Source organism: Balearica regulorum, chromosome 5 (assembly GCF_011004875.1).
Source record: "Balearica regulorum gibbericeps isolate bBalReg1 chromosome 5, bBalReg1.pri, whole genome shotgun sequence".
In the NCBI taxonomy this organism is placed as follows: Eukaryota; Metazoa; Chordata; class Aves; order Gruiformes; family Gruidae; genus Balearica; species Balearica regulorum.
In genome coordinates, this window is record NC_046188.1 from 13,648,844 (window position 1) to 13,674,064 (window position 25,221).

The 25,221-nt window shown below is 36.7% G+C and overlaps 1 protein-coding gene across 1 annotated transcript in view; it reads right to left on the minus strand.

Annotated features, from left to right (window-relative positions):
• WDR25 (WD repeat domain 25) overlaps positions 1-25,221 on the minus strand; it is a 66,072-nt gene that overhangs the window by 19,129 nt on the left and 21,722 nt on the right. Inside the window, exon 3 of the mRNA XM_075753544.1 lies at positions 9,254-9,401. Coding sequence (XP_075609659.1) covers positions 9,254-9,401 — 148 coding nt within the window. The remainder of the gene's footprint in view (positions 1-9,253; positions 9,402-25,221) is intronic.

A 25,221-nucleotide genomic window follows, 5' to 3' on the forward strand; every position in this document is an offset into this window, starting at 1 on the left:
CCATCATATGAAGGCAATAGCTGTTCCCATGGATACACTGTTTCCAACATTTAATTGCATACGCTAATCTCTGCAGGATCCTGTGGTTAGTATCAATTGGATTGTTGACACTTGCAAAGGCAACAGAATTCAGCTAGGTTAATTTATAGGACTTTTCCACAGTCCGCTGCTTCCTTTCATCCCAATGAATTCATGATATTAATGTATATCCTCTGAAATATAGTTTTTGGAACAGCAGCATGGACCAAGATAAATACATTTCCTCAGCTTCACAATTTCAACTATGCTTTTATTCTACATATCACATATAAAGAGCTACATTAAATAAAGTTAGTGCTTTAAGCCACAGTGAAGAAGGTACTGCAGAAGTAAAATAAAACACCCTTAAAATACTATGACAAAGCTTCTTAAAATATTCCTTAATCTACATTTTCAGCAAGTGAGACTTGTCTTAAGATAGGCTTTCTTACCTGAAACTACTTTGAGCTGAAAACATTAGTGACAGATGTAAATATTTAGTGTTAGGTGAACAATACTGAAAATCATTCAAATAGATTTTTTAATGCTTATTTCATGATTTGGAGCCAATTTATTTGATTTCATTATCAGTTCCATTTTGCCCATCTGCTGAACTCAACTTACACACTCAAGAGGCTAAGACTTGTCAAATAATTTATTTATTCATTTAAAAGAAGAGAAGAGAGAGATTTTACTTCATCACATGTGCTCTTCAAGCTAGCAGGGGCAGGGAAAATAGGTTGCAGGGAGTATAAGGGAGGGTTAAGTGCTGTTCTATGTGAACTCTGTTTTTTGTAGGGTATTTTTGTTCTTTTTTAAAAGATTCTACACCAACTACCCATGCAAGATCTAAAGGGCCTCTCTGTCACTACTGAGTGAAAAACTTAATTTAGCCTATAAGTTCCTTCCTCCAAAAGAGAAAAAAGTCTTAAGGGCAGCAGAGGTTTTTCTCTGCGAGTCATATGCAACAGTGACCACCTCTTACCATGGGAGCTTTCAGTACCCCAACAGCTACAGAAGGAAAAAACCCCAAAACTCCACACATAGGGAACAACATATCAAAATCATCAGTTATAGGAGCAACAAGATGTTGCCCTCATGTACGCCACTACAAGGCATCATTTGCAGGCTTTAGAAAAGCCACATACACACGCATCTTACTCTCATCCACAGCGCTTGAGAAAATATGGAATTTCCCCATGCAGGTTCACTAGGCAGTTTAATAGCACTTTGCTCCCAAAGGAATTTGGTTCCTATTAGTACCTGGTTTAATAAACACTCTGGGAGTATAATCAACAAGTTTTCAATGGTACTGTGGCCAGAAATTAGCAAAACTGCAGCCTGTCTGTACTAATACTGTCAAACAGCTTTAAAAAGGACGTATCAGGCAGTCAGTAATCTCCATAAAGTGTGTTGTCCAAATGGCATTAGACATGTACATAAGGGATCCAGTGGAACTCATCATCTAACCTTCTGACAAACAGTAATTGTTTAACTGACTTTACTGAAATATGGTTTTGCTTCCACAAAACTTCTGAAAACTGCTTTTTCTATAATGCATACATTTTTCTTGCCATTGTGCTCCCCAGCCTAAGACATGAGAAAGCCAAGTAAGACACAATCAAAAAGGATGTGCACTAAATTGAAGATGCATTTCATCTACTAACTACAAGATCTGTTGCCTTCTCCACAGAAGGATTGATTTAACATAATTTGTTATTAATTAGTCCACCTTTCAATCTCATCCCCAGCTACTTTCTAAGTAATTCAATCATTTGCTCGATATTTTCTCCAGAAACTAAAATTCTCTAATTCCCTACTCCATCTACTCCTGTTTTAAGATAGAAGTGGGCACTGCATTTGCCATTTTCTTGTCTTCTAGAGCCTGTTTTTTATCCAAAAGCTCACACAGGACTGAGATCATTCCAGTGCAATTCTATGAATTCTACATTACAGTGTAATACTAAATAAAATTAATGCAAACAACTTGAGCATCCTATTCACCTTTATACTCTTTAACCCCCTTTTCCTATTTTAACCAGATAGCAACCATGCTAGCTTTTTGACTGGTCTGAGGACCAATCAGGATACATTAATCCTAAAAGCTCAGGCTCTCAAATTAATAGTTTGAAATACAGCGCTCTCTCTCATTCTCTCACACACCCCCTCCCCCCAAGTGAAATTCAATCAAATGTCTCTTTTTGGAAGCTCAGTAAACAGTGTTCTGAAGAGTTTGGCATTGTTAGATGCATACATGGATTTCATTCTACTGCCATGTCATAGAAAATGAGAAAAAGGTGGAATGTAGCAACGAAGAGCATGGGAGCAAAGCAGCAGCAGATAACAGATAAAAGGAGAGGATCACAGCAGTATGGAAAGAAAACCCTCCTATTGCTACAACTGAAATTTATGCACAATACACAGACTCTAAATCAGACTGCTTGCCATACAAACACACCTGAACCCAGCAAAATGAACTAGCCTAACATTTATTTGAATACATCCTTAAGCCCTTCCCTTTTAGGTATTAGGACTGAAGGGCTGAAGTGCTGAGGCGCATTCTCTATACGGTTTTGAAACCTATAGCACTGGAAATCTTTCAGAACCTCAGAAACTTGGGAAAAATATCCATCTGAGAGGTGGAACTTATCACTGTGGAAGATGATGTGGGGCAAATAGCTCATGCAATTCAGTACATTAAAACAATGAATTCAACTCTTAGCCTGTTTCCATACAAGCTTTATTTAGTGTGTTTTACTATTATGAGCAGAATTTGCTGCTTCCCACACCGTAACCACGCTGTGACAGAACCTAGCCCCATGGCTTGGGAAATCCAGGGTTTGCTGGAGACCCTGCTCCACCTTTCTAGAAGTCAGTATTTACAGTTAAATATATTTTTGTCTACACTTACTCAGCTTATTAACATTAAACATTCCACATTTTGGGGCCTTATTTTATATATTGCAAAAGATGTCCTTTGAGGAGAAGACTCCCTTATCCATAAGAGAGTACAACAGGTGTAAATCAGCAAGCTTGTATATACCTTATTGTGTATATATTTATTGTATTTTAGTTCCTAAATGCAGCATGAAAAAGATTGAACCAACTCATAGGCTACAGAAAATTACTACTTCTGAAAATCTATTTGGCTAATTGAGGCAAAACTCATACCACATATCATTTTCCTGTATGAGAGGTTGTTATTCCAAAGCAGAAAGCAAATGTTTCTCTCAATCTTTAATTTTCACAATTTCAGTAACAATATCTACTACATCTTTGCAGTGTGTTTTATATTCTTAAAGTGCTTTAATTCAATTCTTCATTCATTAAGGGCTCACCAGTAACAGACACAGTATGAAAAAAACCCTTTAAAAAGATCTTGAACATATGTTTCTGTTCCTTTATGCTGCAGCCTACTGTGAAACTGCTCAACTATGAAATCAGATATTTTAAAGGCTATTTAACATTGTGAATTTTTCACAGAACATCAGCACAGCTACTGAGCACAGGATGCATCTGTAACTGTGTTGTGGTCCTCAGGTTCACACCCCTACCTGCACAACCCAAAAACATTCACTTCCTTACACTAATCTGTAGAGAACAGTGAAGCCTAAGCCTTACAAGGACATGAGAGTAATCTTGCTAAGCAGAACAGATTTCCCTACTGTGTTTACAAAAAGACACGAGACAATACATTAAAGAAAAATCTCATTACAGTCACAATCTCTCTCATGTACAATAGGGAGAAGAAAATTAGATTGATCAGATAATTTGTTCTTAACAAATCGATGTTGGCTGTTACTTATCTATTCTATCTTGGCGTGCTTACAAATTGCATTATTATTTTTCCAAGAACTAAAGTTATACTGGCTATATGTGTTTCCTAATTTTTTCCCCTACACAGTCACAAGTTTCCAGCATGCAAAGCTGCTTGAAATATTAAATAATTTTATCTTTTACCCTTGAAAATATCCCCCAAATAAACATTTTCCTCTCTTCTTATTGCAAGGACTCACATTAGTGAGTATAAAAAGTAAAATACTGTTACCTCCTAGCTGGAGAGGGACCACTAAACCATGTTCAACATATTACTTAAAACTGTTGAATTTTGGGGGGAATCCTGACACCTCACATCAAAGATGCCTGCATGAATTCAAAAGAAAAAAATAAAATAAATAATAATAATAAAAAAATCAACCAACTGGGCTTCTTTCTGAAGCATCATATAAAACCTTCATGTACATTAAACCAACATATGATCTACGTAGTACTGGGAGAGAAGGGGAAGAACCTAAGATGTAAGAAGCACTAAAACTCCCATATGAACAAATACAATTACATTAACAATAATTATGTTATATCTATAGGACTACCAAATTAGAATATAAAATCCAGAAAAGCAAATTTGGAACATCCTTTTGGAGGTACAAAATTTTCCATTAAGAAACTACCAAAATAATGTCAAATAAAATAAGTTCAAAAAAAACCCCAAAAAACCCAACCAGGTTTAAGTGACCAAATTATATATAATCTGCACTTTCCTTCAAAACCAACAGCTTAATTTCAGTATCCTGGCCATGGTAATGTGAAAACTTTCCAAATAATGGGAATTTAAATTCCCCACTATAACTCTGAGGAAGTTATATTTGAAATCAAGCTCAGTCCATGAACTAAAATACAACTGCAGCATTTGGTAACATAGGAAAAGTGCCAAAATTTCTTGGAACATTCCCTCTGTCATAATATTAAAGAAATGAAAAGTATCTACAATATGCAAATAGTATCAACCCAGCCAATGTTCTGCCTATGCTATTGTACCAATTCATTTGTGACTAATGAAAAATCCACTAATGAATAAAACATATATTCCAAAAATAAAATAGTTATAAATAAATTTTAAAAATACAATTACCCTTCTAAAGTTGGTAGAGTATCTCCATTAAATCTGGATGCAACATAAGCTAAATGTGAAATGTACTTGACCCAGAATTGTTTTAAAAGCCAATTTTTTCAGTGCTCTCTGAATACAGCAGTACTTTCTACTCTGTAAATAACAAAGTGTCTGAACTATCACTAGTAGAAAATGACTGTGAGTGTGGTGTTAGTAGAGATGAACAAAACCAGGGAGTCTCACTGGTTCAGACTGCTGTGTTATTATCACATTTGTGAAACCTTTCAAAAAGCTTTATTTTTATAAACAAAAAACGTATATAAAATAGAACAATTAAAAAAAAAAAAAACCTGTGATCTTTACAGGCAGCTCAGCTGCAGTTTTTGGACCTACTAATATTTATGAGACCCCATATTGCAGTACTGAACTTGCCTCATGCAAACTGTAGCCACAGAACCACTCACGTGAATGACTCACGAATAACCTTGAGTACCTTAAACATTTTATGCATATTTTGGATCAGGTCCATGCTCTGCAGAATAGGTACAACAGTTTTCAAGAAAACCATATTTGTGGAGAGTCTTAGCTTGACATGTTAGGACAACAGATGACCATTTAAGATAATAAATGATGATCCATAAAAAATGAATTTAGAAAAAGACTTGTACAACAGCATCTATTTTCACCAAACCAGGACAAGTGAACTACTTGTACCTCAATCATTTGAATTCTTCTCTTTCCCTGTTCTTCATCATAGCATCAACAAATCATATAGGTTGGACCTCCAGGGTCATCTAGTCCAAACCCCTACTCAAAGTAGGTCCAGCTGCAGCAGATTACTTAGCGGTCTGTCCACTGAAGTTCTGAGTATCTCCAAGTATAGAGACTCCACAGCCTCTCTGGATGGCCTGTTTTAGTGTTTGATCACACTTAAGTTGAGCCAAAAAGTTGCCTATGTCCCTACATTTGTCCTTTGCCTCTCACCCTTTCACTGGGCATCTCTGAGCATCATCTCACCTGGCATCATCTTCCCTATGTACTAGGTAAACGCTTGCTAATCTGGCCCGGATGAAGTTGACCTTTGCTGCCAGATAACACTGCTGATTCATATTCAGCACCAGGACCACCAGGTATTTTTCTGCTTTCTAGTCAGTTTAGCACCAGCCTGTTCTGTTGCACAGGATTACTCCATTCTGGATGCAGGACTTTGCATTTGTCCTCGTTGAACTTCACAAGGTTCCTATTAGCCTATTTTTCCTGCTTGTAGCATCTTAGATCTTATATATAAGAACTTTCATTAAATACACTTGATAAGGGGAAGAGGCTTAATGGTGTAAAACTGCAGGATGAGATTTCATGGATGTGTATTCTACCCTTGCATCAGGATTTTTATGCCAACAACAAAAATTCTGCTTTGTGATTAACGAGATTTCAGTGTTTGCTCCTATTCTGATGTTGTTCAGGTAACAAAGATTAAAAAAAAGTAATCACTCCAGAAAATGCAATATCCTAGGACAATGGGTACCCAAACTTAATTCCAAGCTTAGAAACAAAATTTCGTAGAGAATTTATTCTAGTACTGTTTGTTACAACAATGCTGGCACATTCCTTTGAAGAATATCGTAACTAGCTATCATCAGACCCAGAAGAAACAATTAGCTAGACTACAATTTTGATTTAATAGGGCAGAAACTATGTTCCTAACAGAAAATCAACACAAAATGACAAAAAAACCCCGCTGAGCATCAGCTCAATACCATGCATGTACTAAGCTGTATTTGCAACCTTCCCTAAACTTTTAATAGTAATTCTCTTCAGACTGTTAAGTTTCTTTTGGTGAAGGACATGTAGCAATTTTTATAACACAGATGTAATATATAAAATCTATACTGAAAACAAAGACAAGAAAGATTAGATTTTTGCAAACATGACTAGAAAAATATTGAACCAAAACATACACAAAAGACAAGAGCACAGAGCCTTAAAGACAGAATTATTATTATAAACCCACCAGCATGCATGTACTGCATTTAAACACACTGGTAGTTAGTTCAGTCTGGCAATGGAAATTAATTAAGACCAAAGTCCAAAAAAGTATCTAAAAGTCCTCTGTGAAGGAACAGTTCTAACATCTTTCTGAAGTTAATCAAAGAAGAAATCATCTCAGCACTGATGAAGAGTGAGGAGGAATGAATGATTCAGTGAACTAATGTAAATCAAAATCTTATAGCTTAGTGTTTTTTCAAATGGAAATGAGGTTTTTTATATCAAATTGATCTGGATTTCAGAGGCAAACTGCTTGCCCTGTTTCTCTGAAAAGAATTGACTAAAATGTATGGAAAAAAAAAAGAGTAACTTTACAACAGGGAAGGAAATCAGAAACTGGCCCGTATGCATAGGAAATCAGAATAAGATTCCAATCACGCATACCTCCATTTGGAAAAGTATGATATGAATCACTGAAAGTCAGGTCCAAACATCAGCATTACAACTGCAGTTCAGAGGAGCTACAAGGAATCCTGTGTCCTTAAAATAAGGCAGTAATGAATATCTAGTATTTTCAAGGATCATAATCATTCATTTTGCCTTCACCCATACAGTTTATTTAAGTATTTAGAAATACAACATAACTAACAACTCAGTAAGGAAAGAACCATTTATAAGCTTATCTGTTTTGAAACTTGGTAAATATAATTAGTTGCTGTTGTCATTGCCTAAAACTCTAGCAATATCTTCTTTCAAATGAACCACTACAATCAACTTCATCCAGGCTACTATCCCATTACTCGATAGTTAAAGAGATGTTAGAAATTAAAGCATATGATTAAAATTACCTATCTTTAGAATTTGTTCTATGATTTTATAAAATGAGATTTTCCTCACAGTAGTCCCTTTGAATGACTCAGCCACATAAAATCTATTCTACTGCTATAAATCTCATTAATGGCAGTAGCCATTCTGTTTAGAATTTGTAAGCATTACAGACAAAGTCTCCTTGGATTAGTAAGATTCAGTTATATATGAGACTAGAAATGAGAAGGTTGCTGCAATGAGACTGAACATACAAAAAAGACAAGTCTGACAAAATTAATGACTTGGTATATTAACCTCATGTACTACTACTACATCAGATACATAAAGCTCTTTTCTCCATTACAAAACCTGAATATTCTCGAAACATAAATATTCCATAACTGTGTCACATGTTTTACATTCCCAAATTACAAGAACTCCCTTCCAGCCATCACTGAATTTAAATACTTCTGGTATGACAAATGTTGAGAAAAATAAATTCTTAGAGCATGGAAAAGAATCTTCTTTTCATGTGAACAATATTCACAATTTCCTTGGCCACTTTCCCAGTTCATCTGAATAGGACTTCTGCTCTCCAGATATTCACATAAAATGTGCTTTTTACTTTTAGGTAAGAAAAAACCCTCCTAGATTTCTTGTCTAGGATTACTTCTTGTATTTTTGTAAGGATTTCTTTTGTAGTCTTACAAAAAAATATTGCACCTTTGCAGAAGTTAAACATTTAAAAATAAATTAAGTGGGAAAAAATAAAATTGCATGTCTTCAGTTCATAAGGTACTATTTTAGGCCTAATCCTTCATTTATACACACACAAAGGTGCCCTATTATGTACAGTCCCAATGAATGCTGCTGTATGAATGCTGATAACATACATAAAGGAGAGAAGACATATAGCTGACAGAAGGACTTTAGTTTGTGAGGAAGACATAAGGAGAGACAGCATCCAGGAAATTAGTTGTTAAGGTCAGAACAATAGATTTCCAAATCAAATTCGCAACTGCGTCAAAGCAACACAGGTTCAGTCTCAAGGTTTCATACCAGAATTTAAGTTTCTGTACTCCTAATTAAGGTCCTACTCAGAAAAAAAAAACCAAAACTGCCAAAAAAATCCTAAAAAAAAATCACCTAATTAACTTTAAGCACAAACTTAAACCCAACCCAGCTGAGAATGAGGTACAAGCTTATGTATAAGTTACTGAAGTCAGACTTAAGAGGCTCTTTAAATGCTTTAATGAATGATCGTGACAGAGCATAAAAACTACATGTTTCATTCTGTTCATCTGTGTAGTATCTGACAACAGAAATTACATGTGATCATGAAGTTAAAGGTATTTCACTTTTCTTAAATATGTCCAACTACCCTTAATTGCTGAGATTATTTTTTTTTAGTGAGGACACATTTCAAGAATTCTAACTTTGATCTATAGATTTTATCTTTATTTGTAGAAGAAAGAATAAGGCTAACAAGATCCAAAGTTATCTGTGCTCAATAAAGATAGGGCTATAATGCACCCCTTATATGACCTTTACCTGTTTCTACATCTGTTAAATGCAGCATGGAATCGAAGCCCCCACTGAGGATCCTTCTTCCACAAGATGACCACTGGGCAGCTCGAACAGCACAGGAGTGACAGGAATATGTTTTTAAACAGCAGCCTGTATCCACAGCATCCCATACCTTAAAAAGAAGGGTAAGGACAACTTTATAAAGAATCACAATATTTTTTTCAATGTACTGATAAGTAGCTATAGAAAATAATTTTTGGCTGAGAAAGCTTTGCATGCCAAAGTTGTATCTGCTAAGCTGTAAAAGGCTGTTTGAAATAATTGCACAGTTGATTAGAATTAGGGCATTTAATTAACAAGGCAAAAATCAGTAATACATTTTTATGACTTCTATTATTTTTTGAAATGTCTACATTGCTCTCAATGGCACTTCAAGTTATATTTTCCCATTCATAACGCTGTCCTACCTCTGTGCAGGGATGTATCCAAATAAATTTTCCCTTTAAATAATTTTTCCTCAAAATTTTTGTCTCTATCGTATCTTGCTTTCCATTAAGAGGAATCCTAGCAGCTTACAGTTTTCACACCTGCCTATAGATAAGCTATTATCATATTTCTCACTCAGTTTGTAATTTCAAGTAGAATTTTACCTTAACTTCACTGAGGAGACAGATAAGAATATCATCGTGCAGCTACATGGAAATTTCTAAGGACTGGCCTAAGTCCTCTCATTTTTCAGTTTCTTCTGGACAGAATTAGCTTGATGCTAAGCACTTCTGAAAATCCTATTCTACTAGTTATCCATTTTTTTTTTAAAGTATGTAACAGCTAATATTTTCAGAACATAAATAGTCCTGCTCATATTTTTAAAATAATTTTTAAAGACAGTTATTTCCAAATAATAATTATAGAAAATAGAACCAGTCTGAATTATAATCTGTTACCTAATGTAGTTCACAATAATCAAAATCACATCCTTTTAATGGTGCTCTTTTTGTCATAGTTTTAAGATAAAATTAGAAGTTTAGCAACAAATGACCCATATAAAGATCCAGTATGCTCACTTCTGTGAGAGAAGGCTAAATATCAAACTATTTTCCCTATGAACATTCTGCTTCAGTATAAACTAGATTATAAATTATCTTATGATTGTATGATACAATGTAATACCTGTTGAGTTGTTTAATAAAATGGATACCAAATGCTATAACCATACCAGTAAATCCTACATTTTATTACTTCTAATATTAGTAGTAAAAATGAATCAACACTTTGACAGCACTTCATGGTAGTTTTATTGCCATTTCAGCAAACCCAAGGCAGTTTATTGCTTTAAAGTTACCATTTTACTTCATGGTCCTTCTCTTCGCAATTAGTCATCCTCATCCTGCAAAAACTTGCAGGATGAAAACAACACTGGCTATGAACTTAGTTATTCTGAATTTGGTCTATTTAATCAATTTCTCAATTCTAAGATTGTTTATATAACGCTGGGAACAGACTAGGTAGTTAACAGAATACAAAAATTTGACTTGTTTTAAAGTGAGATCAAATTCAACCTTCATGTATGTTGACACAAGAGCACTGAAGTTAGTATCAAAATAAAACTGACTGCATGTTTGTGCATTTTAAAGGATGTTAAAAAACAAAAACAAGTCAGTAAATCAGAAAACATACGTAGATGTTTGCTTTCTTGTGGCAACAGCACAATTCACAATACAGTAGAATGTACAGGGGGGAAAAAAAGCAAGACTTTTGGTAACGTATTTTTATATTCAATTATATTTTCTTCTTACTGGACAAAAAGGACTCGCTGACAATATCATTATTATATAGTCCATACTCAGAAGACAACATTCCATTACAGAAAATTATTTTATCAAAGTGTGTTCTAGCACAGAGCACAGTTCTGCAATGCAAAGCAACCAATTATCATTAATTACTTCAATAGTCAGTTAAGACTGGAATCATGATGGCCATACCCTAAGTATTCAACCCTATCCACAAGAAATAAATCAGGAATTTTTAATGTTAAACTGCTTTTGAAAGTAAGTTTCTCTGCTTTAATGAGTTTTAATGATCATTTCAAGCTTCACAATATTAAAAAAGGGTTAATTGTGTCTGGAGGGCTTTTAATACAAGGAAGCTAATGAATGAATCAAGATGAAAGGAAAAACAGGTGGTACATGCTTCAGATATTTTTCTGTCATGTTTTAGTGATTAAGTATGAAAACTCAATTTTCACAAGAAGGATTAAGTAAAGCAAGTTCAACAGCACTTCTGAGTTCCTGCTTGACTAAAAAAAAACTATATAAATGGAAAAAGTGCACCCCTAAAGCAGCACATTTCCCTCCATTATGTGAAACAGAACAGACGATCAACTCTCATGGATGAGACCACTGACCACGCAGAAGTTACCAAGTACCACGCTTCTCCTCACTGTTACACTTCCCATCAGCTCTTTTTACTCAGGGAATGGCAGTGCTGCAATGCCTTCTGGAATTAAAGGCGTGCAGGCAAGGCAGTCTTGACTGAGGAAATTCACTTAGTTTATTGCCAATTAACATAAACTTTCAATAACTGATTCAGGTACTGAGGAAAAAAGACCAAGAGTTAAACAAGCACTTAAGGGAGCACCTTCCCTCCCCAGGCCCCACTTCAGTCCAGCACGTCTCCTCGCCTACTCCTACCCCAGCTTCCCATTTTCACCAGGTGTTATGCTTGGTCCCTTCCACATCCCTTCGGCGAGACAATGGCCATCGCAGGAGGCTGGGGCCAGGACCTAGAGGTGTCTTGTTGCCTCTCCTTGCTTCCTACTCTTTTCATTCCCTGCTCTTCGCTTCTTACTGCTTCTCTGTTCCTCTGCGCCTTCTCTCCAAATGCACATCTCTTCCCCTATCTCCCTCCCATCGCCTCCTGTGTCCTCAAATGCATCCTTGTGTCCTCCGGCCCCAGTGGCTGCCCCCTTTCTTCAATGTGAGTGAACAGAGGCTCCAAATGCTCCTCTCAAGTTCTGTCCCACCATGAGTTGTTTTCACCAGTTTCAGAGTGAGCAGGAACCAAATGCAGCAGCACAGGGCAGCTCATGACCTCCCACACAGGCCACCCCAGCAGCCTCTGCCACCAAACTCCACAGTTAATGCCCAGTATAAGCCATCAGTTCAGATCTCCATCAAGATCAGTCCAATGCAAACTCACTGGAGCCCACAAAAGTGCTTTTAAATAATGCTGAGAGGTGCCACTTCTGCTGTGGCTTAACAGCTTAATGGAAAGAGAAGTCATAGAAGGCAGCAGAAGAAGATAGCGGACCCTGTCCTGCTGTGCACTGGCAATGCTCTGAAGGCTTCATCCAGGTGCATTCAATCCTACGTATGGTTCCATATGACCTGCCTAGGATTTTCCTTCAAGTCTCACATCTGGTGAATTTAGCTCAGTGTGACTTTGATACATTACTGTGCCCTGCTGCAAGGAGGATACTGTGCAGTGCATCCCCAGAACAACTTCAATTTTACGTTTCAATATTCATCTTCCACAGAAAAAGGGAAGCTCTACTTGCTATTTCCAAGAAGTGGTATTTAATATTCACATTTAGCTCTTCAGCAATCACTTCAGAGATGCAGCCATATCCACAGAAATTCATATAAAGGTGAGCCATTGCATATCAAGAAACATATATGGGTGTGCAGAACCCAAAACAAGGCAATTAAAGGACAAGCTGTGCACTTTCTGTACAAAATAAGAATTATGAAAGGTGGGAGCTATGAATGCTCAGCTGTCCCAAGTTCAAAACACTGTTTCTGTATCTAGAAGTGACAGAGATGTTAACCACGTTACACCCACAAAGGTAGATTCTACCGTATTTCATTACCAATGAAAGACGCTGCTGAACTTTAAGCATACCTAGTAATAAATACCTTTTTATATAAAGGTTTATAGAATAAATTCATAGATTACATGGAATAAAGGCTTACATATTTGTACATAATAAATTACTCTGGCAGGGGGAACAGTCCATTAAAAAATACAAAGGCTGAGATATGTATCTTCCTTCACAGGCATTTAATCATGTGTATCAAGTATTACAGGACAAGATGCTATGATGCAGCTGTCAAAGGAAGACAGATCTATATTCAATTATTTTTATCAAGAGATGAACTGTTTTAAATGTTTGTTGCTTGACTTCAAAAACTCAGCTTTTACAAAGTCAGTATTATTTCTAGATGAAATACTAAATTCTCATTAAACCTGAGGTTGCTCTTTATCTTGTGATGTCAGATGTGATTTTAATTGCTGAGCTAAAAAGTCAAAGGCACAAATTTCAGCCTGCTACTCCAAAAATACTGCTTATTGCCCCGCATTCAAGCAATGTTTGACATTATAAACAGTAACCAGTCCATCCTTTTCCCTTATAAAGAATCCCAAAAAACAATGAAATATGCAACTGTTATTAGAAAAAGGCACATATTACTCTATTACCTCCCCTAAAATCTACAATTATAAACTAATGAATTCTCCAATATCTGAAAGAAATAAACAGCCAAGACTCAAAGCTTTGAAATTAGCTAGTTATTTTCAAAGATTTTCTTCAATGCCTTTCTGACATTAAGGTATTATGAACACTTTAATTGCATTTTTTCCAATTTTAGTAAAATTGGTTTTAATGTATCAAGCTGGTTCATATTTCACTAGTTCTTACTCTTCTGTATTTCACTATTTATAATGTTGCCTTTCCATTTCTTTTCCATCAACTGCTTTCATTTCATTTCCTCTCATATTATGGAAAGTATGATGATTACATAGTTATCTGCTAGGATTAATATATGGGGCCAAAATGGCAGGTACAAACAGCCAAGTGACAAAATTATACTAGATATTTCTTTACAAAAGCAATTTTCTTTTTGCTTTCTCTGAGGCATGTCGTAATTCAATTGCTCTTTCTCGTTCTCCATAATATTTGGAAATAAAGGCTTTAGAAGTTGATTGTTTTCCTGTATAGCTTAGGAACGTTGTGAAAATACTGTAACTGGAATTTTAGGTAATATACCTTTACCTTCAAGATCAAAAGTTCACAAATCATGTAAGCAACTAAACAATATAACAGATGAGATTTATTATAGATTATATGTTTCCAGATCCTATTTTCTGACTGAAAACTCTCAGGAAAATAGCCCCTGAAAATAAAGTACTTTAGGTTGAAGATAATAAAAACTCTCTTGGTAAGTCACAAAAGAAAGCAGGAGAGAGTAAGCATTTGATACTCAAGTAAATAGCAGCCACAGAAGAATGTTCAGGGGTCAGCAAGGAGTTGGTATCAACCAGCTCATAGGACACAAAATAAAGGCTTTTATCTTACTGACCATCCAAACTAGGCATTTATTCCTAGAAAAAGTCACAGCAACATAAGCAGAGTAACCAAAGTAATGTGAGAACTCATCTAGCATATGGAGACTAATAAATTAGGAATTGAGCATGTGTCTTCCACTGTCATTCTATGATTATCCATAAAACGCTTGCCTCCAAGCAAATTAGATTGCAGAAAAGAAAATATAGCAGCCTTACTTTTAGAAAGAGAAAGGTGCATCTATTCAAATAGACCGTCACTAATTGCACAGTGAATCCAAGAACAATGATGCAATTGTGATAAATTAGAGGCTGGAAGCAAGTATCGGGAATTAAGTTGTACGCATTTTGAATTTGCATGCACAAAGGAACCACAGTAGAGCCAATCAAGAATACTAAACAAGAAATTAATTTCTGGAGCATGCATAACAAATTTTAAACTTTTTTAATGGATCAATTCAAGTTAATTTCAACATAACATCCATACTAAAATAATAGAACTCTTCCCCCTCAATTTAACCCCATTGTGCCATTCTTCTGTAATTACCAACTTCCTCTGTCAATGGCTCCTACTACATGAACAACAACAAGAAATCATTTCCAATTTCTTGATTAATCTAAATACAAAGATGGCATTTAAGAAATAGCCCTGTTCAAGGATGATGTGGGATATTACTGAGTTACAGAAAGCATGAAGAATTACTATGCTTTGACTAGAACTGATGCTGCTCCCTTCCAAAGCATGCTCAGGTTGCTCCACAGACTTGTGAAGCTGAAGAGACATCATCCTCTCCTTTCCCTTTTTGGAATAACATTGCTCCCTGGTATGTCTCAAAGAGAAAATAACTGATTTTACTTTTTATTTTTTTTTTAAACTGAACTGATTTCATCTCTGAAATTTGAACATGTCATATCTGCTAACATGCATAGATTCAAGAGAATGGTACTCCCTGAACCATACTTCTTTTCTGATCTTATCAATATCTAAATGCTGTTCTTTCTAATAAATATCAATAAAGAAGGAAGCGCCACACTATCTACAGAAAATCATGTATATTCTAGTTTGCAAAGCAGGCTCAGAACTGCAGTTTAAAAGGTTCTTCGAAGCTAGTGGGCCAGAAGCAGTCCCACAGAAAAATTACAAAAAGGTATTTGCTGCTGCTGCTTCTTCAGATTCCCCACTTGGATGAGGTGCAGCTTTGGGCAGGATTGCATGAGCTAAAAGTGCCCCTTGGGTACCTCTAACCAACAGCAGTAAGGATAAGAAGTCACTCACATGCCCAGGTACATTCTTTTGTTCATAGAATTGAGGCAAGAGAAAGCCAGGAAAAAAGCAACAAGTAGCTCAACAGCAATAAATAGCCAAGCATGAGAGTTGGTAGGTGTGCCTAAGCCTCTCCTAGCCACTGCATGACTGAAAAAGAAATCTGATTTTGAATGGGCATGCAGTGTAATATGTACAAATTCCTACATGTAAGAGGTATAAATTCATAGAGTAACTACAGGAAGATTTAGAATGTTTCATTGTTGTTTCAGTTAGTGTTTTCTCAAAATAGTGAGCTAAATATTATATTTTTAGTAGAAGGTAAGATTTGTTGAAAGGAGAATTGCAAAATGGATTACTGTCTTTGCACTGTTTTGTCTAAACATGTAGTTAAACTGGGCAAAAACTAAGAGCTGAGGTCCAGGAAAAACTACAAGCTAAGGTCTAGCTTAATGTATAACCTGTAAGTGCTAATAAACTTATTTCCATACAATTATGAAGGATGTTAACAGATGTTCAGATTGTTATATAGCCTATGATTGATGACATTTTGGGCATACCAGCTTAATTTGTAAACTAAGTGTCCCAAAAAAGAGTTTGTCAGCAGGATTCTGTAAAGCTAGATAAAGCTAACACATTTTCAGATTTGTTGAACACTTGCTCCAGGAATGTTTAAAAGTGTGCTACGGAACATATTTTAAATGACATCAATCTTCCTAATCTAGACACAGTGTAAGAAGTATATATCAATGCTGTCATTTGAGCAAGCACTTACAGATTCCCACTAGCTTTCTTCTTGCAGAAGATGTAACTCAAAACACTGTTATTTTACTGATCCAAAGCATAGGACTAGTGACTGATACAAAAGAGCCAACTTTATTATTGCTTTAATATCTGAATAAGAGCTTGTATTTGGATAGTTTATTACTCGACTACCCTCACTACTGTAGAAACAAGGAGAATGGAAAGTAGCAAAACATTATAAATTCAATTAGCTGAGACAGCCAGCATAAGGTCTCACTTTTTTTTTCCCTCCAAAAATTTTAATAATAAAATGTTTCAAGAACATTTATCAAACCGATGAGGTGGAAAAATCTTCTCTGTTACAAAAAAAAAACCCAAATAGAACAGTGCATTAGATCTTAAGATAGCTCTTATTTTGTAGGGGGCTTTCTTCAGGCAGAAGCATTTTAAGTCATAATACTAGTAGCACAGTGCTAACCAAGTTAGCAGCAGTACTACTAGAAACTAGTCAGTGGTATGAAAACTGATTTGCAAATATGTCAATAGGTTGTAATCCTGGTGAATCCAGCAAAGGCTGAGTTAAGTACAAGCACTACATTTAGCTTCAGGAGGCAGCACTAACATACTAAACATGCCAATGAAACACATTTCCAATTATTTGGTGTGTTTTATTTTAATCTTCCCTCTCACAGAAACTCAGCAGCCCTTTCCCCAAGGAAGACTCCATAATTGTTAATTGTGAAGCTTCATTCGGGTGGTTTGGCCATTAACAGGAAAATAAAAACCTAATCAAAAGTGTACTTTGAGCTTCCAACATCCTATAAAATGATTTTAAGAAAGCACTAATAGACTAAGATAAAACATTGACATTTGCAGCTGGCAAGGGGAGAGCCAAGAGAAGTAAAATAGAATTCTGTAAAAAGAAAACAAACCCCCCACACCACTATGGCAAGAGCTATCCATCTGATTATATACAATAAGGGAATGTTCCTGGTAAAGCTTTAATAAGAAGTACTACACTTAACCTAAGCTTGTTTGTTGGCCATCTAGTCTTGGAAATACACCTAAGGATTCCATACTGCAAAAGGTAACTTGTAGTGCTAGGAAAATCTCATCAGCCAATCAAAACTGAAAACATAAATAATTTTAAAGTATACAAATTGGCTGGGCTTTTGCCAATATAAATAATTAATACAGCCTCCATGGGAGCCTTTCAAGTCAAAACTGGCAAACAGAACTCTTAAGAAAGATATAAATTATTAAAAAAAGGATAATGGTAAGAGACTGAATAAGACTGATACAAATATTTCATAGACATTTGTATTAGAGGATTTGTAAATTATATATTGCCATTGTATCAAAAGCTAAAGTTTTACCCCACGTGCTGTATTTTTCTCAGGACATACTAATCTCACCCGCAAATAACTTTTTTTCCATCCCCTTGATTTGGAAATGGAAAAAGTAAAGAAAGCATTGACACTAGTGAATTCCTATTTCTTGGATGTTAGTCATGTCTGTAATTACAGAAAGACAGACAAGATGGATAGCTGGGACAAGACATTATTTCCATGTGGTGGTTTTCAATATTCTTTCCCTGTTAATTATATGCAGTTTCTGGACAAACAAGCTCAATCCTCCAGTGTTTCACAACCCTCGCAGAGGGAAGCCTTCACTTTCAGTTGTTTGGTTAGCACACACACATTTCATCTCCATTGACAAGTAAGGCATGCACGGATGTTGCAACACAAAATATCAGAATACTAATAACATATTTCAATGGTCGATTACAGTAAATAAATGACAGAGTATGACATAATTATTCAGAAATAGGCCCTGCTGCCTTTAAAGCTACAGATTAGAATTAGTTTGTTTATAAAGGATGTTTACCTAAAATTAACATCTCTGTGATGAGAACTGAAATAAAACTGTCAAAGTATGAACACGCTCAGAGTGAAATCTTGGCCTGCCAGGTCATTTACATGAAAACACAGTTAAAAGTTTTGAAGTTATCCAATAGCAGTAATATTTGAGTGCTTTCATGACACAGCAACTCATTGTAAAATTTTCTTTTTATTACAGCATATCTGTAGCTGTGCCTGTTGAGCTGAAGCCATACCAGATTTATAGTGAACTATTTCCATTCAACACCTGGGCTTCACAAAAATAACAAACCTGAACAGGCACTTTCTTTCAGGCTATTTGCACAGAGTAACATAAGCACTGGATATGTAATAATCTACTTCTTCATAACACCTAGTTTCTGAGTCACACATACACGTAAAATAAGGTGTGTACCATGAGAAATCCTGCTCTTGGAAGGCAAATCAATTCAATATACGCATTATTGTTATTTGACCATACAGATAAAATTTTACAAAAATCAGTTACTAGCTTATTATTGCTGAGAGAAACAAAATATTTAGGTGTGGAAGATATCCTCAATAAAACAATAAATTAAAAAAAAATCTAATACTTCCTTTATTTAGCAGAATGGTAACTTAGAGGGTGTATTATATATAACAAACCAATGAAAAAATAAAGGAGACCTTAAATTGTGTTGCTACAGTCCATTATGAAGTGCAATTATGAGAAGGTAAAATTATTTCAGTGCAAGTCCTCAGAGAGGCCATTAAGGTGCCATTAAAAGACCATTATAATGTTTAACTTCAACAGTAAAGCTACTTCATTACCAGTCATACCATCATTTTAAAGAGAAGAAAGCAATTCTCACCAAAAAAGAGGTATTCTAATTCAAAATAATGATATCATCCTCATTTTGGCTCTTTTATTTGCAATTTTAAAGTTTGTTAACTTTCTGCTTGCTTATGTAAGAATTAAGATCCAAGTGGTCCAATTGCCAGATGTGTTGGCACTTACAAGAGTCATTAATGCCAATGGAAGTTGAGGGTAGGGGGTTAATAAACTTTAAGCTTTAGATTGAGTTTGAAAATCTGGATTTTAATCTCTTAATGTTATAGCGTCTACTATAACCTACCCTCCTAACTGAGTGAATATTACCACCACTATTAACTTCTGATTAAGCAATTAGTGGTTTCATACATATACTGCATTGGTATGCAGCTAAGAACAATTAGACAACATATTTATGACCACCTGATAAGCATTTGGGTCTGGAAAAATATTGTAAAATTACTTTTACATTCATTAAATACACAGTGATTCTTCACCTTCAGCCACTGAAAATAGCTCCTCTCTTCAGTCGAGAGATTCCGTAACCCTTGCATCACTTTCCAGCAGAAAGATCAGTTCCCTGAAAACCAGAGTAAGTCATCCCTGCAAAAAGCTTGGATTATTTCAGACGCATTTACAAGGCTAATCTAGCAGTTACGCCAACGTGGCTCTGCCACAGTGAAGTGGCTGATGAATAGTTTCAAAGACAGGAGATGCATCAGAGAGCGCTGTCTGGGCCTCAGTGTGTGGTGACACCACAGTGCATGCGATGCTTACAGAGCGGCACCCTCTCTCCACGCACCAGCACAGCCACGTCACAACACGAGTGATTTGCAGCTGAACACAAACCAGACCCGTCTTCCTACGGAGAAGCAGGGCAGAATCTGACACAGGCACCGCTTGGAGAGGGGTTCAGGGGAACAATAATCAGACATTTTGTTACTAAATACGGGTTTAAAAGGGTACTGTTAGAGAATGTGCTATTAAACAATGATAATCAACAGCATCTCCATAAAAAGCAATACTAAAGTGGGTTTCAACCTGTTTCAGTTTCCAGAAGTGAAAGAAACCCCAGTGGGGACAGAGACTATGCAGCTACCTTAAAGTGACTGTCACATAACATGCTTTTCTTAATCACTTTTTATAGATCCCTTAGAAGCAATTTGTGTTCCCAAGGATCCAGTAATCACAAGCCTAAGACATTACTACTACCTATTAAATGATATTTTTAGAGTATCATTACATTACTGAAGTATGACCGCTTCTGAGCAAGCCTTGGCCTATCATTTGTTATACGGGTACTTCAGCTTTGAACCTCTCACCCAAAATAAATGAAAATTTATTAACTTCAACAGTAGTTGATTTTTCAACCCTAATAATTACAGGTTGAAGTTGGGAGGGGGGTGAGACTTGGAACTGGTGCATCTTGCTTAAGGAATAAATTATTCCACACCATTAAGAAGTAAAAAGTTTTTCCCAAGCCAGCTCAAAATAAATGTTTCAGAGTCTCCAATTTAGAGAGATGGATGATGTGGAGGACTGTGTCACTTCTGCCTTACAGAAGTCCAGACAGACAACATCCGTAGCTCTTCCCTTGTCCACTGATGTAGTCACTCCATCATAGAAGGCCACTAGGTTGGTCAGGCAGGATTTGCTCTTGGTGAAGCCATACTAGCTGTCTCAAATCACCTCCCTGTCCTCCATGTGCCTTAGCATAGCTTCTAAGAGGATCTGTTCCATGATCTTCGAGGCACAGAGCTGAGGCTGACAGGTCAGTAATTCCCAGGGTCCTCCTTTCTACCCTTTTTAAAAATGGGTGCAATGTTTCCCTTTTTCCAGTCACCAGGTACTTCACCTGACTGCCATGACTTTTCAAATATCATGGAGAGTGGCTTGGCAACTACATCAGCCAATTCCCTTAGAACTCTGGGATGCATCTTGTCAGGTCCCATAGACTTAGGTATGTTCAGGTTCCTCAGGCGGTCACAAGGGAAACATAGCATCCTCCTAGAAGCTATGGCCCTTCAAGTCTAGTTTAAAGCTCTGTCAATGAGACCCGCTAAGCTTGTGAGCAAAGACCCTCTTCCCCCTTTCTGAAAAGGTGAATCCCATCTGACACCAGCAAGCCTGGTGTCGTGTAGCTCATCCCATTACTGAAAAACCCAGAACTGTGGTGGTGACACCAGTCACAGAGCCACGTATTGACAGACTGGGTGCATCTGTTTCTTCCAATGTCGATGCCCGCAACTGGAAAGAAAGAAGAAAAAATAACCTGTGCTCCAGATTCCCTCACCTGAAGTTTCTTTTGATCACCCTGTGATACAAGGCACATTTAAAAAGTGACAAAATCAGTTTCAACAAATTAAATACAGTAGAAGCTACATATCTTACTGTTTAATGAACAGTACCTAGTAGCTCAGGTTCCACCCCCACTAAAATAAAAAAATATTAAAACAAGCTCAGTAAGAGGATCTTGCTGCTTCAAAATACTTCCAGGGAAGTGGGCAACAAAGAGAAGCACTAACACAATTTAGTGTTCCTTAGACATCATCTGAATGCCTCTTCAGGAATGACTGCCATCCCAAGAGGGGGATATAAACTAGAAATTGAGGAGACATGTTGAACAACCAGACAACTATCAAATTTTATCATCTATTTAAACTATAATCAAGGTGGGCAAGTACATAGAGTGGTGTGAAAAAGCAGCTTAGTTTCTGGTAATATGTATTAGAGCTTTAATTCAGATGTTGGTTAGAACCTATGGCATAAATCTGTTCAAAACACAATCATGCAGTTGCTAGAATCTTTTATCAGTTACATTTCTCTACAGCATTAAGAGTTGAGAGAAAAATGACATGTTTATTTTCATTACTTTTATGGGTTTTTTTCTACATTGCCAAGTGAAATCTTCACAGTTCTAGTTTCCTTCCTTGAAACCAAAACATCATTATTAACAAAAGTCTCCTGAAACCATTTTATCTTGCCTGCTCATTTAAAAACTTCAGGAAATTACGCTGATAGACTTTCAAAACACATTGATTCCTTCTGCAAAAGCACATATTTGTTTGTTAGAATGTTTTATATCACATGTATCATTTTAAATGACACTAGAAAATTACAGCCCTTTGCAGCCTAAGTTCTTCACGTAATGAGATCAAGATCTCCAAATACACTGATCATTCTTTTGACTTTTAATTTGGCAGACAGCTAGAGTTTTCCCAGTTCTTCTTTGTTCTTAAAAAGGAGAAATTCCAAAAGAATGGAGATGCAATAGAGGTGAAAGCAGCGTTCCTTCCCCTTTTCCCTACTCCAAGATTTGGGAAAATACTTTACTTTTCATTGATATCAGACCACTCTAAATATAGCCTTGTTGGCTAAGAGCCCCTTAAAGGCCAGCAAGACAGTTGCGGCACAGCAGTGGAGCTGGCAATAAATACCCTTGGACAGAGATGCCAGCTCCTCGGACCAGTTCAGCATCCTCTGTACTACACATCTCCCTCCACTGCTGGTTTCAGCATAAACTCTGCAGTACCAAGACCTCATGTGAAGGCAAGTGAATTGGTCACGTTGCACACAGCACTTGCTCATCTCTCTAAAAGGCAGGGAAGCTGCACCCTCTGAAAACTATAATAAGCTAGACACACTGGGAACTGCAAAAATTTGAACATATATTAAGGTGTAGGATCCATGTTATCATGGATTTGAAGATATTTGATTTTTGGCTACATATTTTAACATCCAGATGAATAATTAATTCAGGACTGCCCATCACAGCTTGTAATAGCTGTATTACACAATTAGAAACAAGATGGAGTGATACTTACCTTCAGAGGAAAAAATATCAGAGCCACCAGGCAGCAGAACAACTTTAACAGCTTGACTCGTTTCCACAGAAATAGCCTTATCCTGCAGGACTTCAGAAACTGGAGTGAAGAGAAAAGATGACTGCAAGCCCACTGTTTGATTATTTTTTAACTACTCTGAAGAATACCCCTAGCCTGAAGGCTACAGGGGTGAAAAGACCTCAACCAAAGTTTCAGATTTTTCTCCATAAGATGTTATTTAGCAGGATGGGGGTACAATATAAGAACCTCCACCTGTTCAAGTTACACCAGGGTCACCTAGACTGAGAATCTTTCCTATTTTTCTTGTGGAAAACATTCTGCTTTATAACAATTGTTTGTACCATTACTGAGCTATTATGATTTTTACGTATCTCTAAGAACTGGGGAAAGCAATGGGTAAAACATATAGGAAGTTTATGGTCCAAGTGACAAAGGTCTCTCGGTACAACGTTTGGTCTCCTGCTTCCCCTGGAACAAGCTGCTGTGTCCATTGTGAATATTATGCCTTCTAATGCACGCATTGAATTGTTGCATGTAAATTGGAAGTGTGTACTTCCTATGTAAATTAAAGAGCCTCCAGACAAAGATGCCTTCCATAATCCTCATTGATGATTCCTCTTAGGGAGATCAGCACAAGGTCCAAATCTCTCTGCCACAGGAATTCCTGCTCAGGTGGGTTTCCACCGGATGACTGAAAGCAGATTTTATCCAGAATGAAGCCTGTGAAAAATACTGTTAAATCCTGGAAGCTGAAGAGCATCACAGAATGAATACCATGGTGAGAAACAAGCGATTATTACATTACGGATGTCTGCATTTCCCAGCCACTCACAGGGAGTGTCTCCAGTATTTGGAAGCACAGCAGCCAGATGTCCCAAAGACCTCAGGATTTCTGAGGTTCACGTTTGGCTCCCAGGATATTCAGTGCCTCCTATGAGATCTGCTGACTCAAAGCAAATAGTTTGCATACAGATGGGGATGGCTGTCTTCCACAGAGCCTAGGTTTTCTTCAACTTGTGCAGGAGCACACACAAAAGGTATTCCCTCAGCATATTCCTGACGTTTAAATGTAATAGAGGCAATCCTGCTCTGCAGGGGCTACCTAGAAATCAAGCCAGTTGTAAAAGAACTTGCCCATTTTTTAATTTTTTTTTTTTTGCAATTTCCCTCCAAACGCACACCACAACTCAGTTTTCTTCATCCAGAGCAGCCATCACCATAACTATTCCTTGGCCTACTGGTGGGGGACTGCACAGCTGCAGGGCTGGTAAGCGTGACAAGCTTACTGTGACCAAGAGAAGTCTCGCCTTCTCCTCTAGCTTCCCCCGTGTTACAGACAAAAATATTTCACCTTCACATTTATCTCCAGCATGCTGGGACAACTGCACAGATTCCTGCTCTTTACCTCGGTGTGTCTCTACACTACAGAAAGAGGTACAGTTTTGGTTTGTTTCCCTAGTTGGTAAAGCCCCCACCAACTGTCTCAGGTTAACTGAGACTTGACTAATTCACAGTAATTTTAGTGCAGATGTACAACATCAGCTGTGTCATCCTATTTTCTTTTTAAGTATAATCACTTTTCAAGTGAAGTGATTACAGCAGCTCCTCTTCTCCAAGCAATTTACGCAACGTCAACACGCATCATTAGAATACTCAGATTTAATTCTTTTTTTTTTGAGGGAACTCAAGTATCTACATATTAACAGCTTTACATAAAACAAAACTGATTAGCTTTTGTTATTTCTTCTTTGCATATCTATGCAATCCATTAGACAGAAAGGGGCCTGGCATTCATATGACAAATAACAGCAGATTGCAAATATGTTTAATATTTCTCTTTGTAACATAGTTCGGTTCCTATAACATCATTTAGATTGCCCTACGGAATTTCCGTACTTTGTACTTTATAACATTTAATCTCCCTCCTGTGAAATCTTGAAGAACAACCTATTACATAAGTCAACCCAACAGTAAGTTAGTGACAATGATGTCATGAAGGCCTTTATCCCAAAGGGCATTGGTGGGTAATTTGCAAATGTAATGTATATCTGATCAGCAGAGAGGGTTTTCTATGTTCGCTTACATTCCTATAATGTAGTACAGTGACA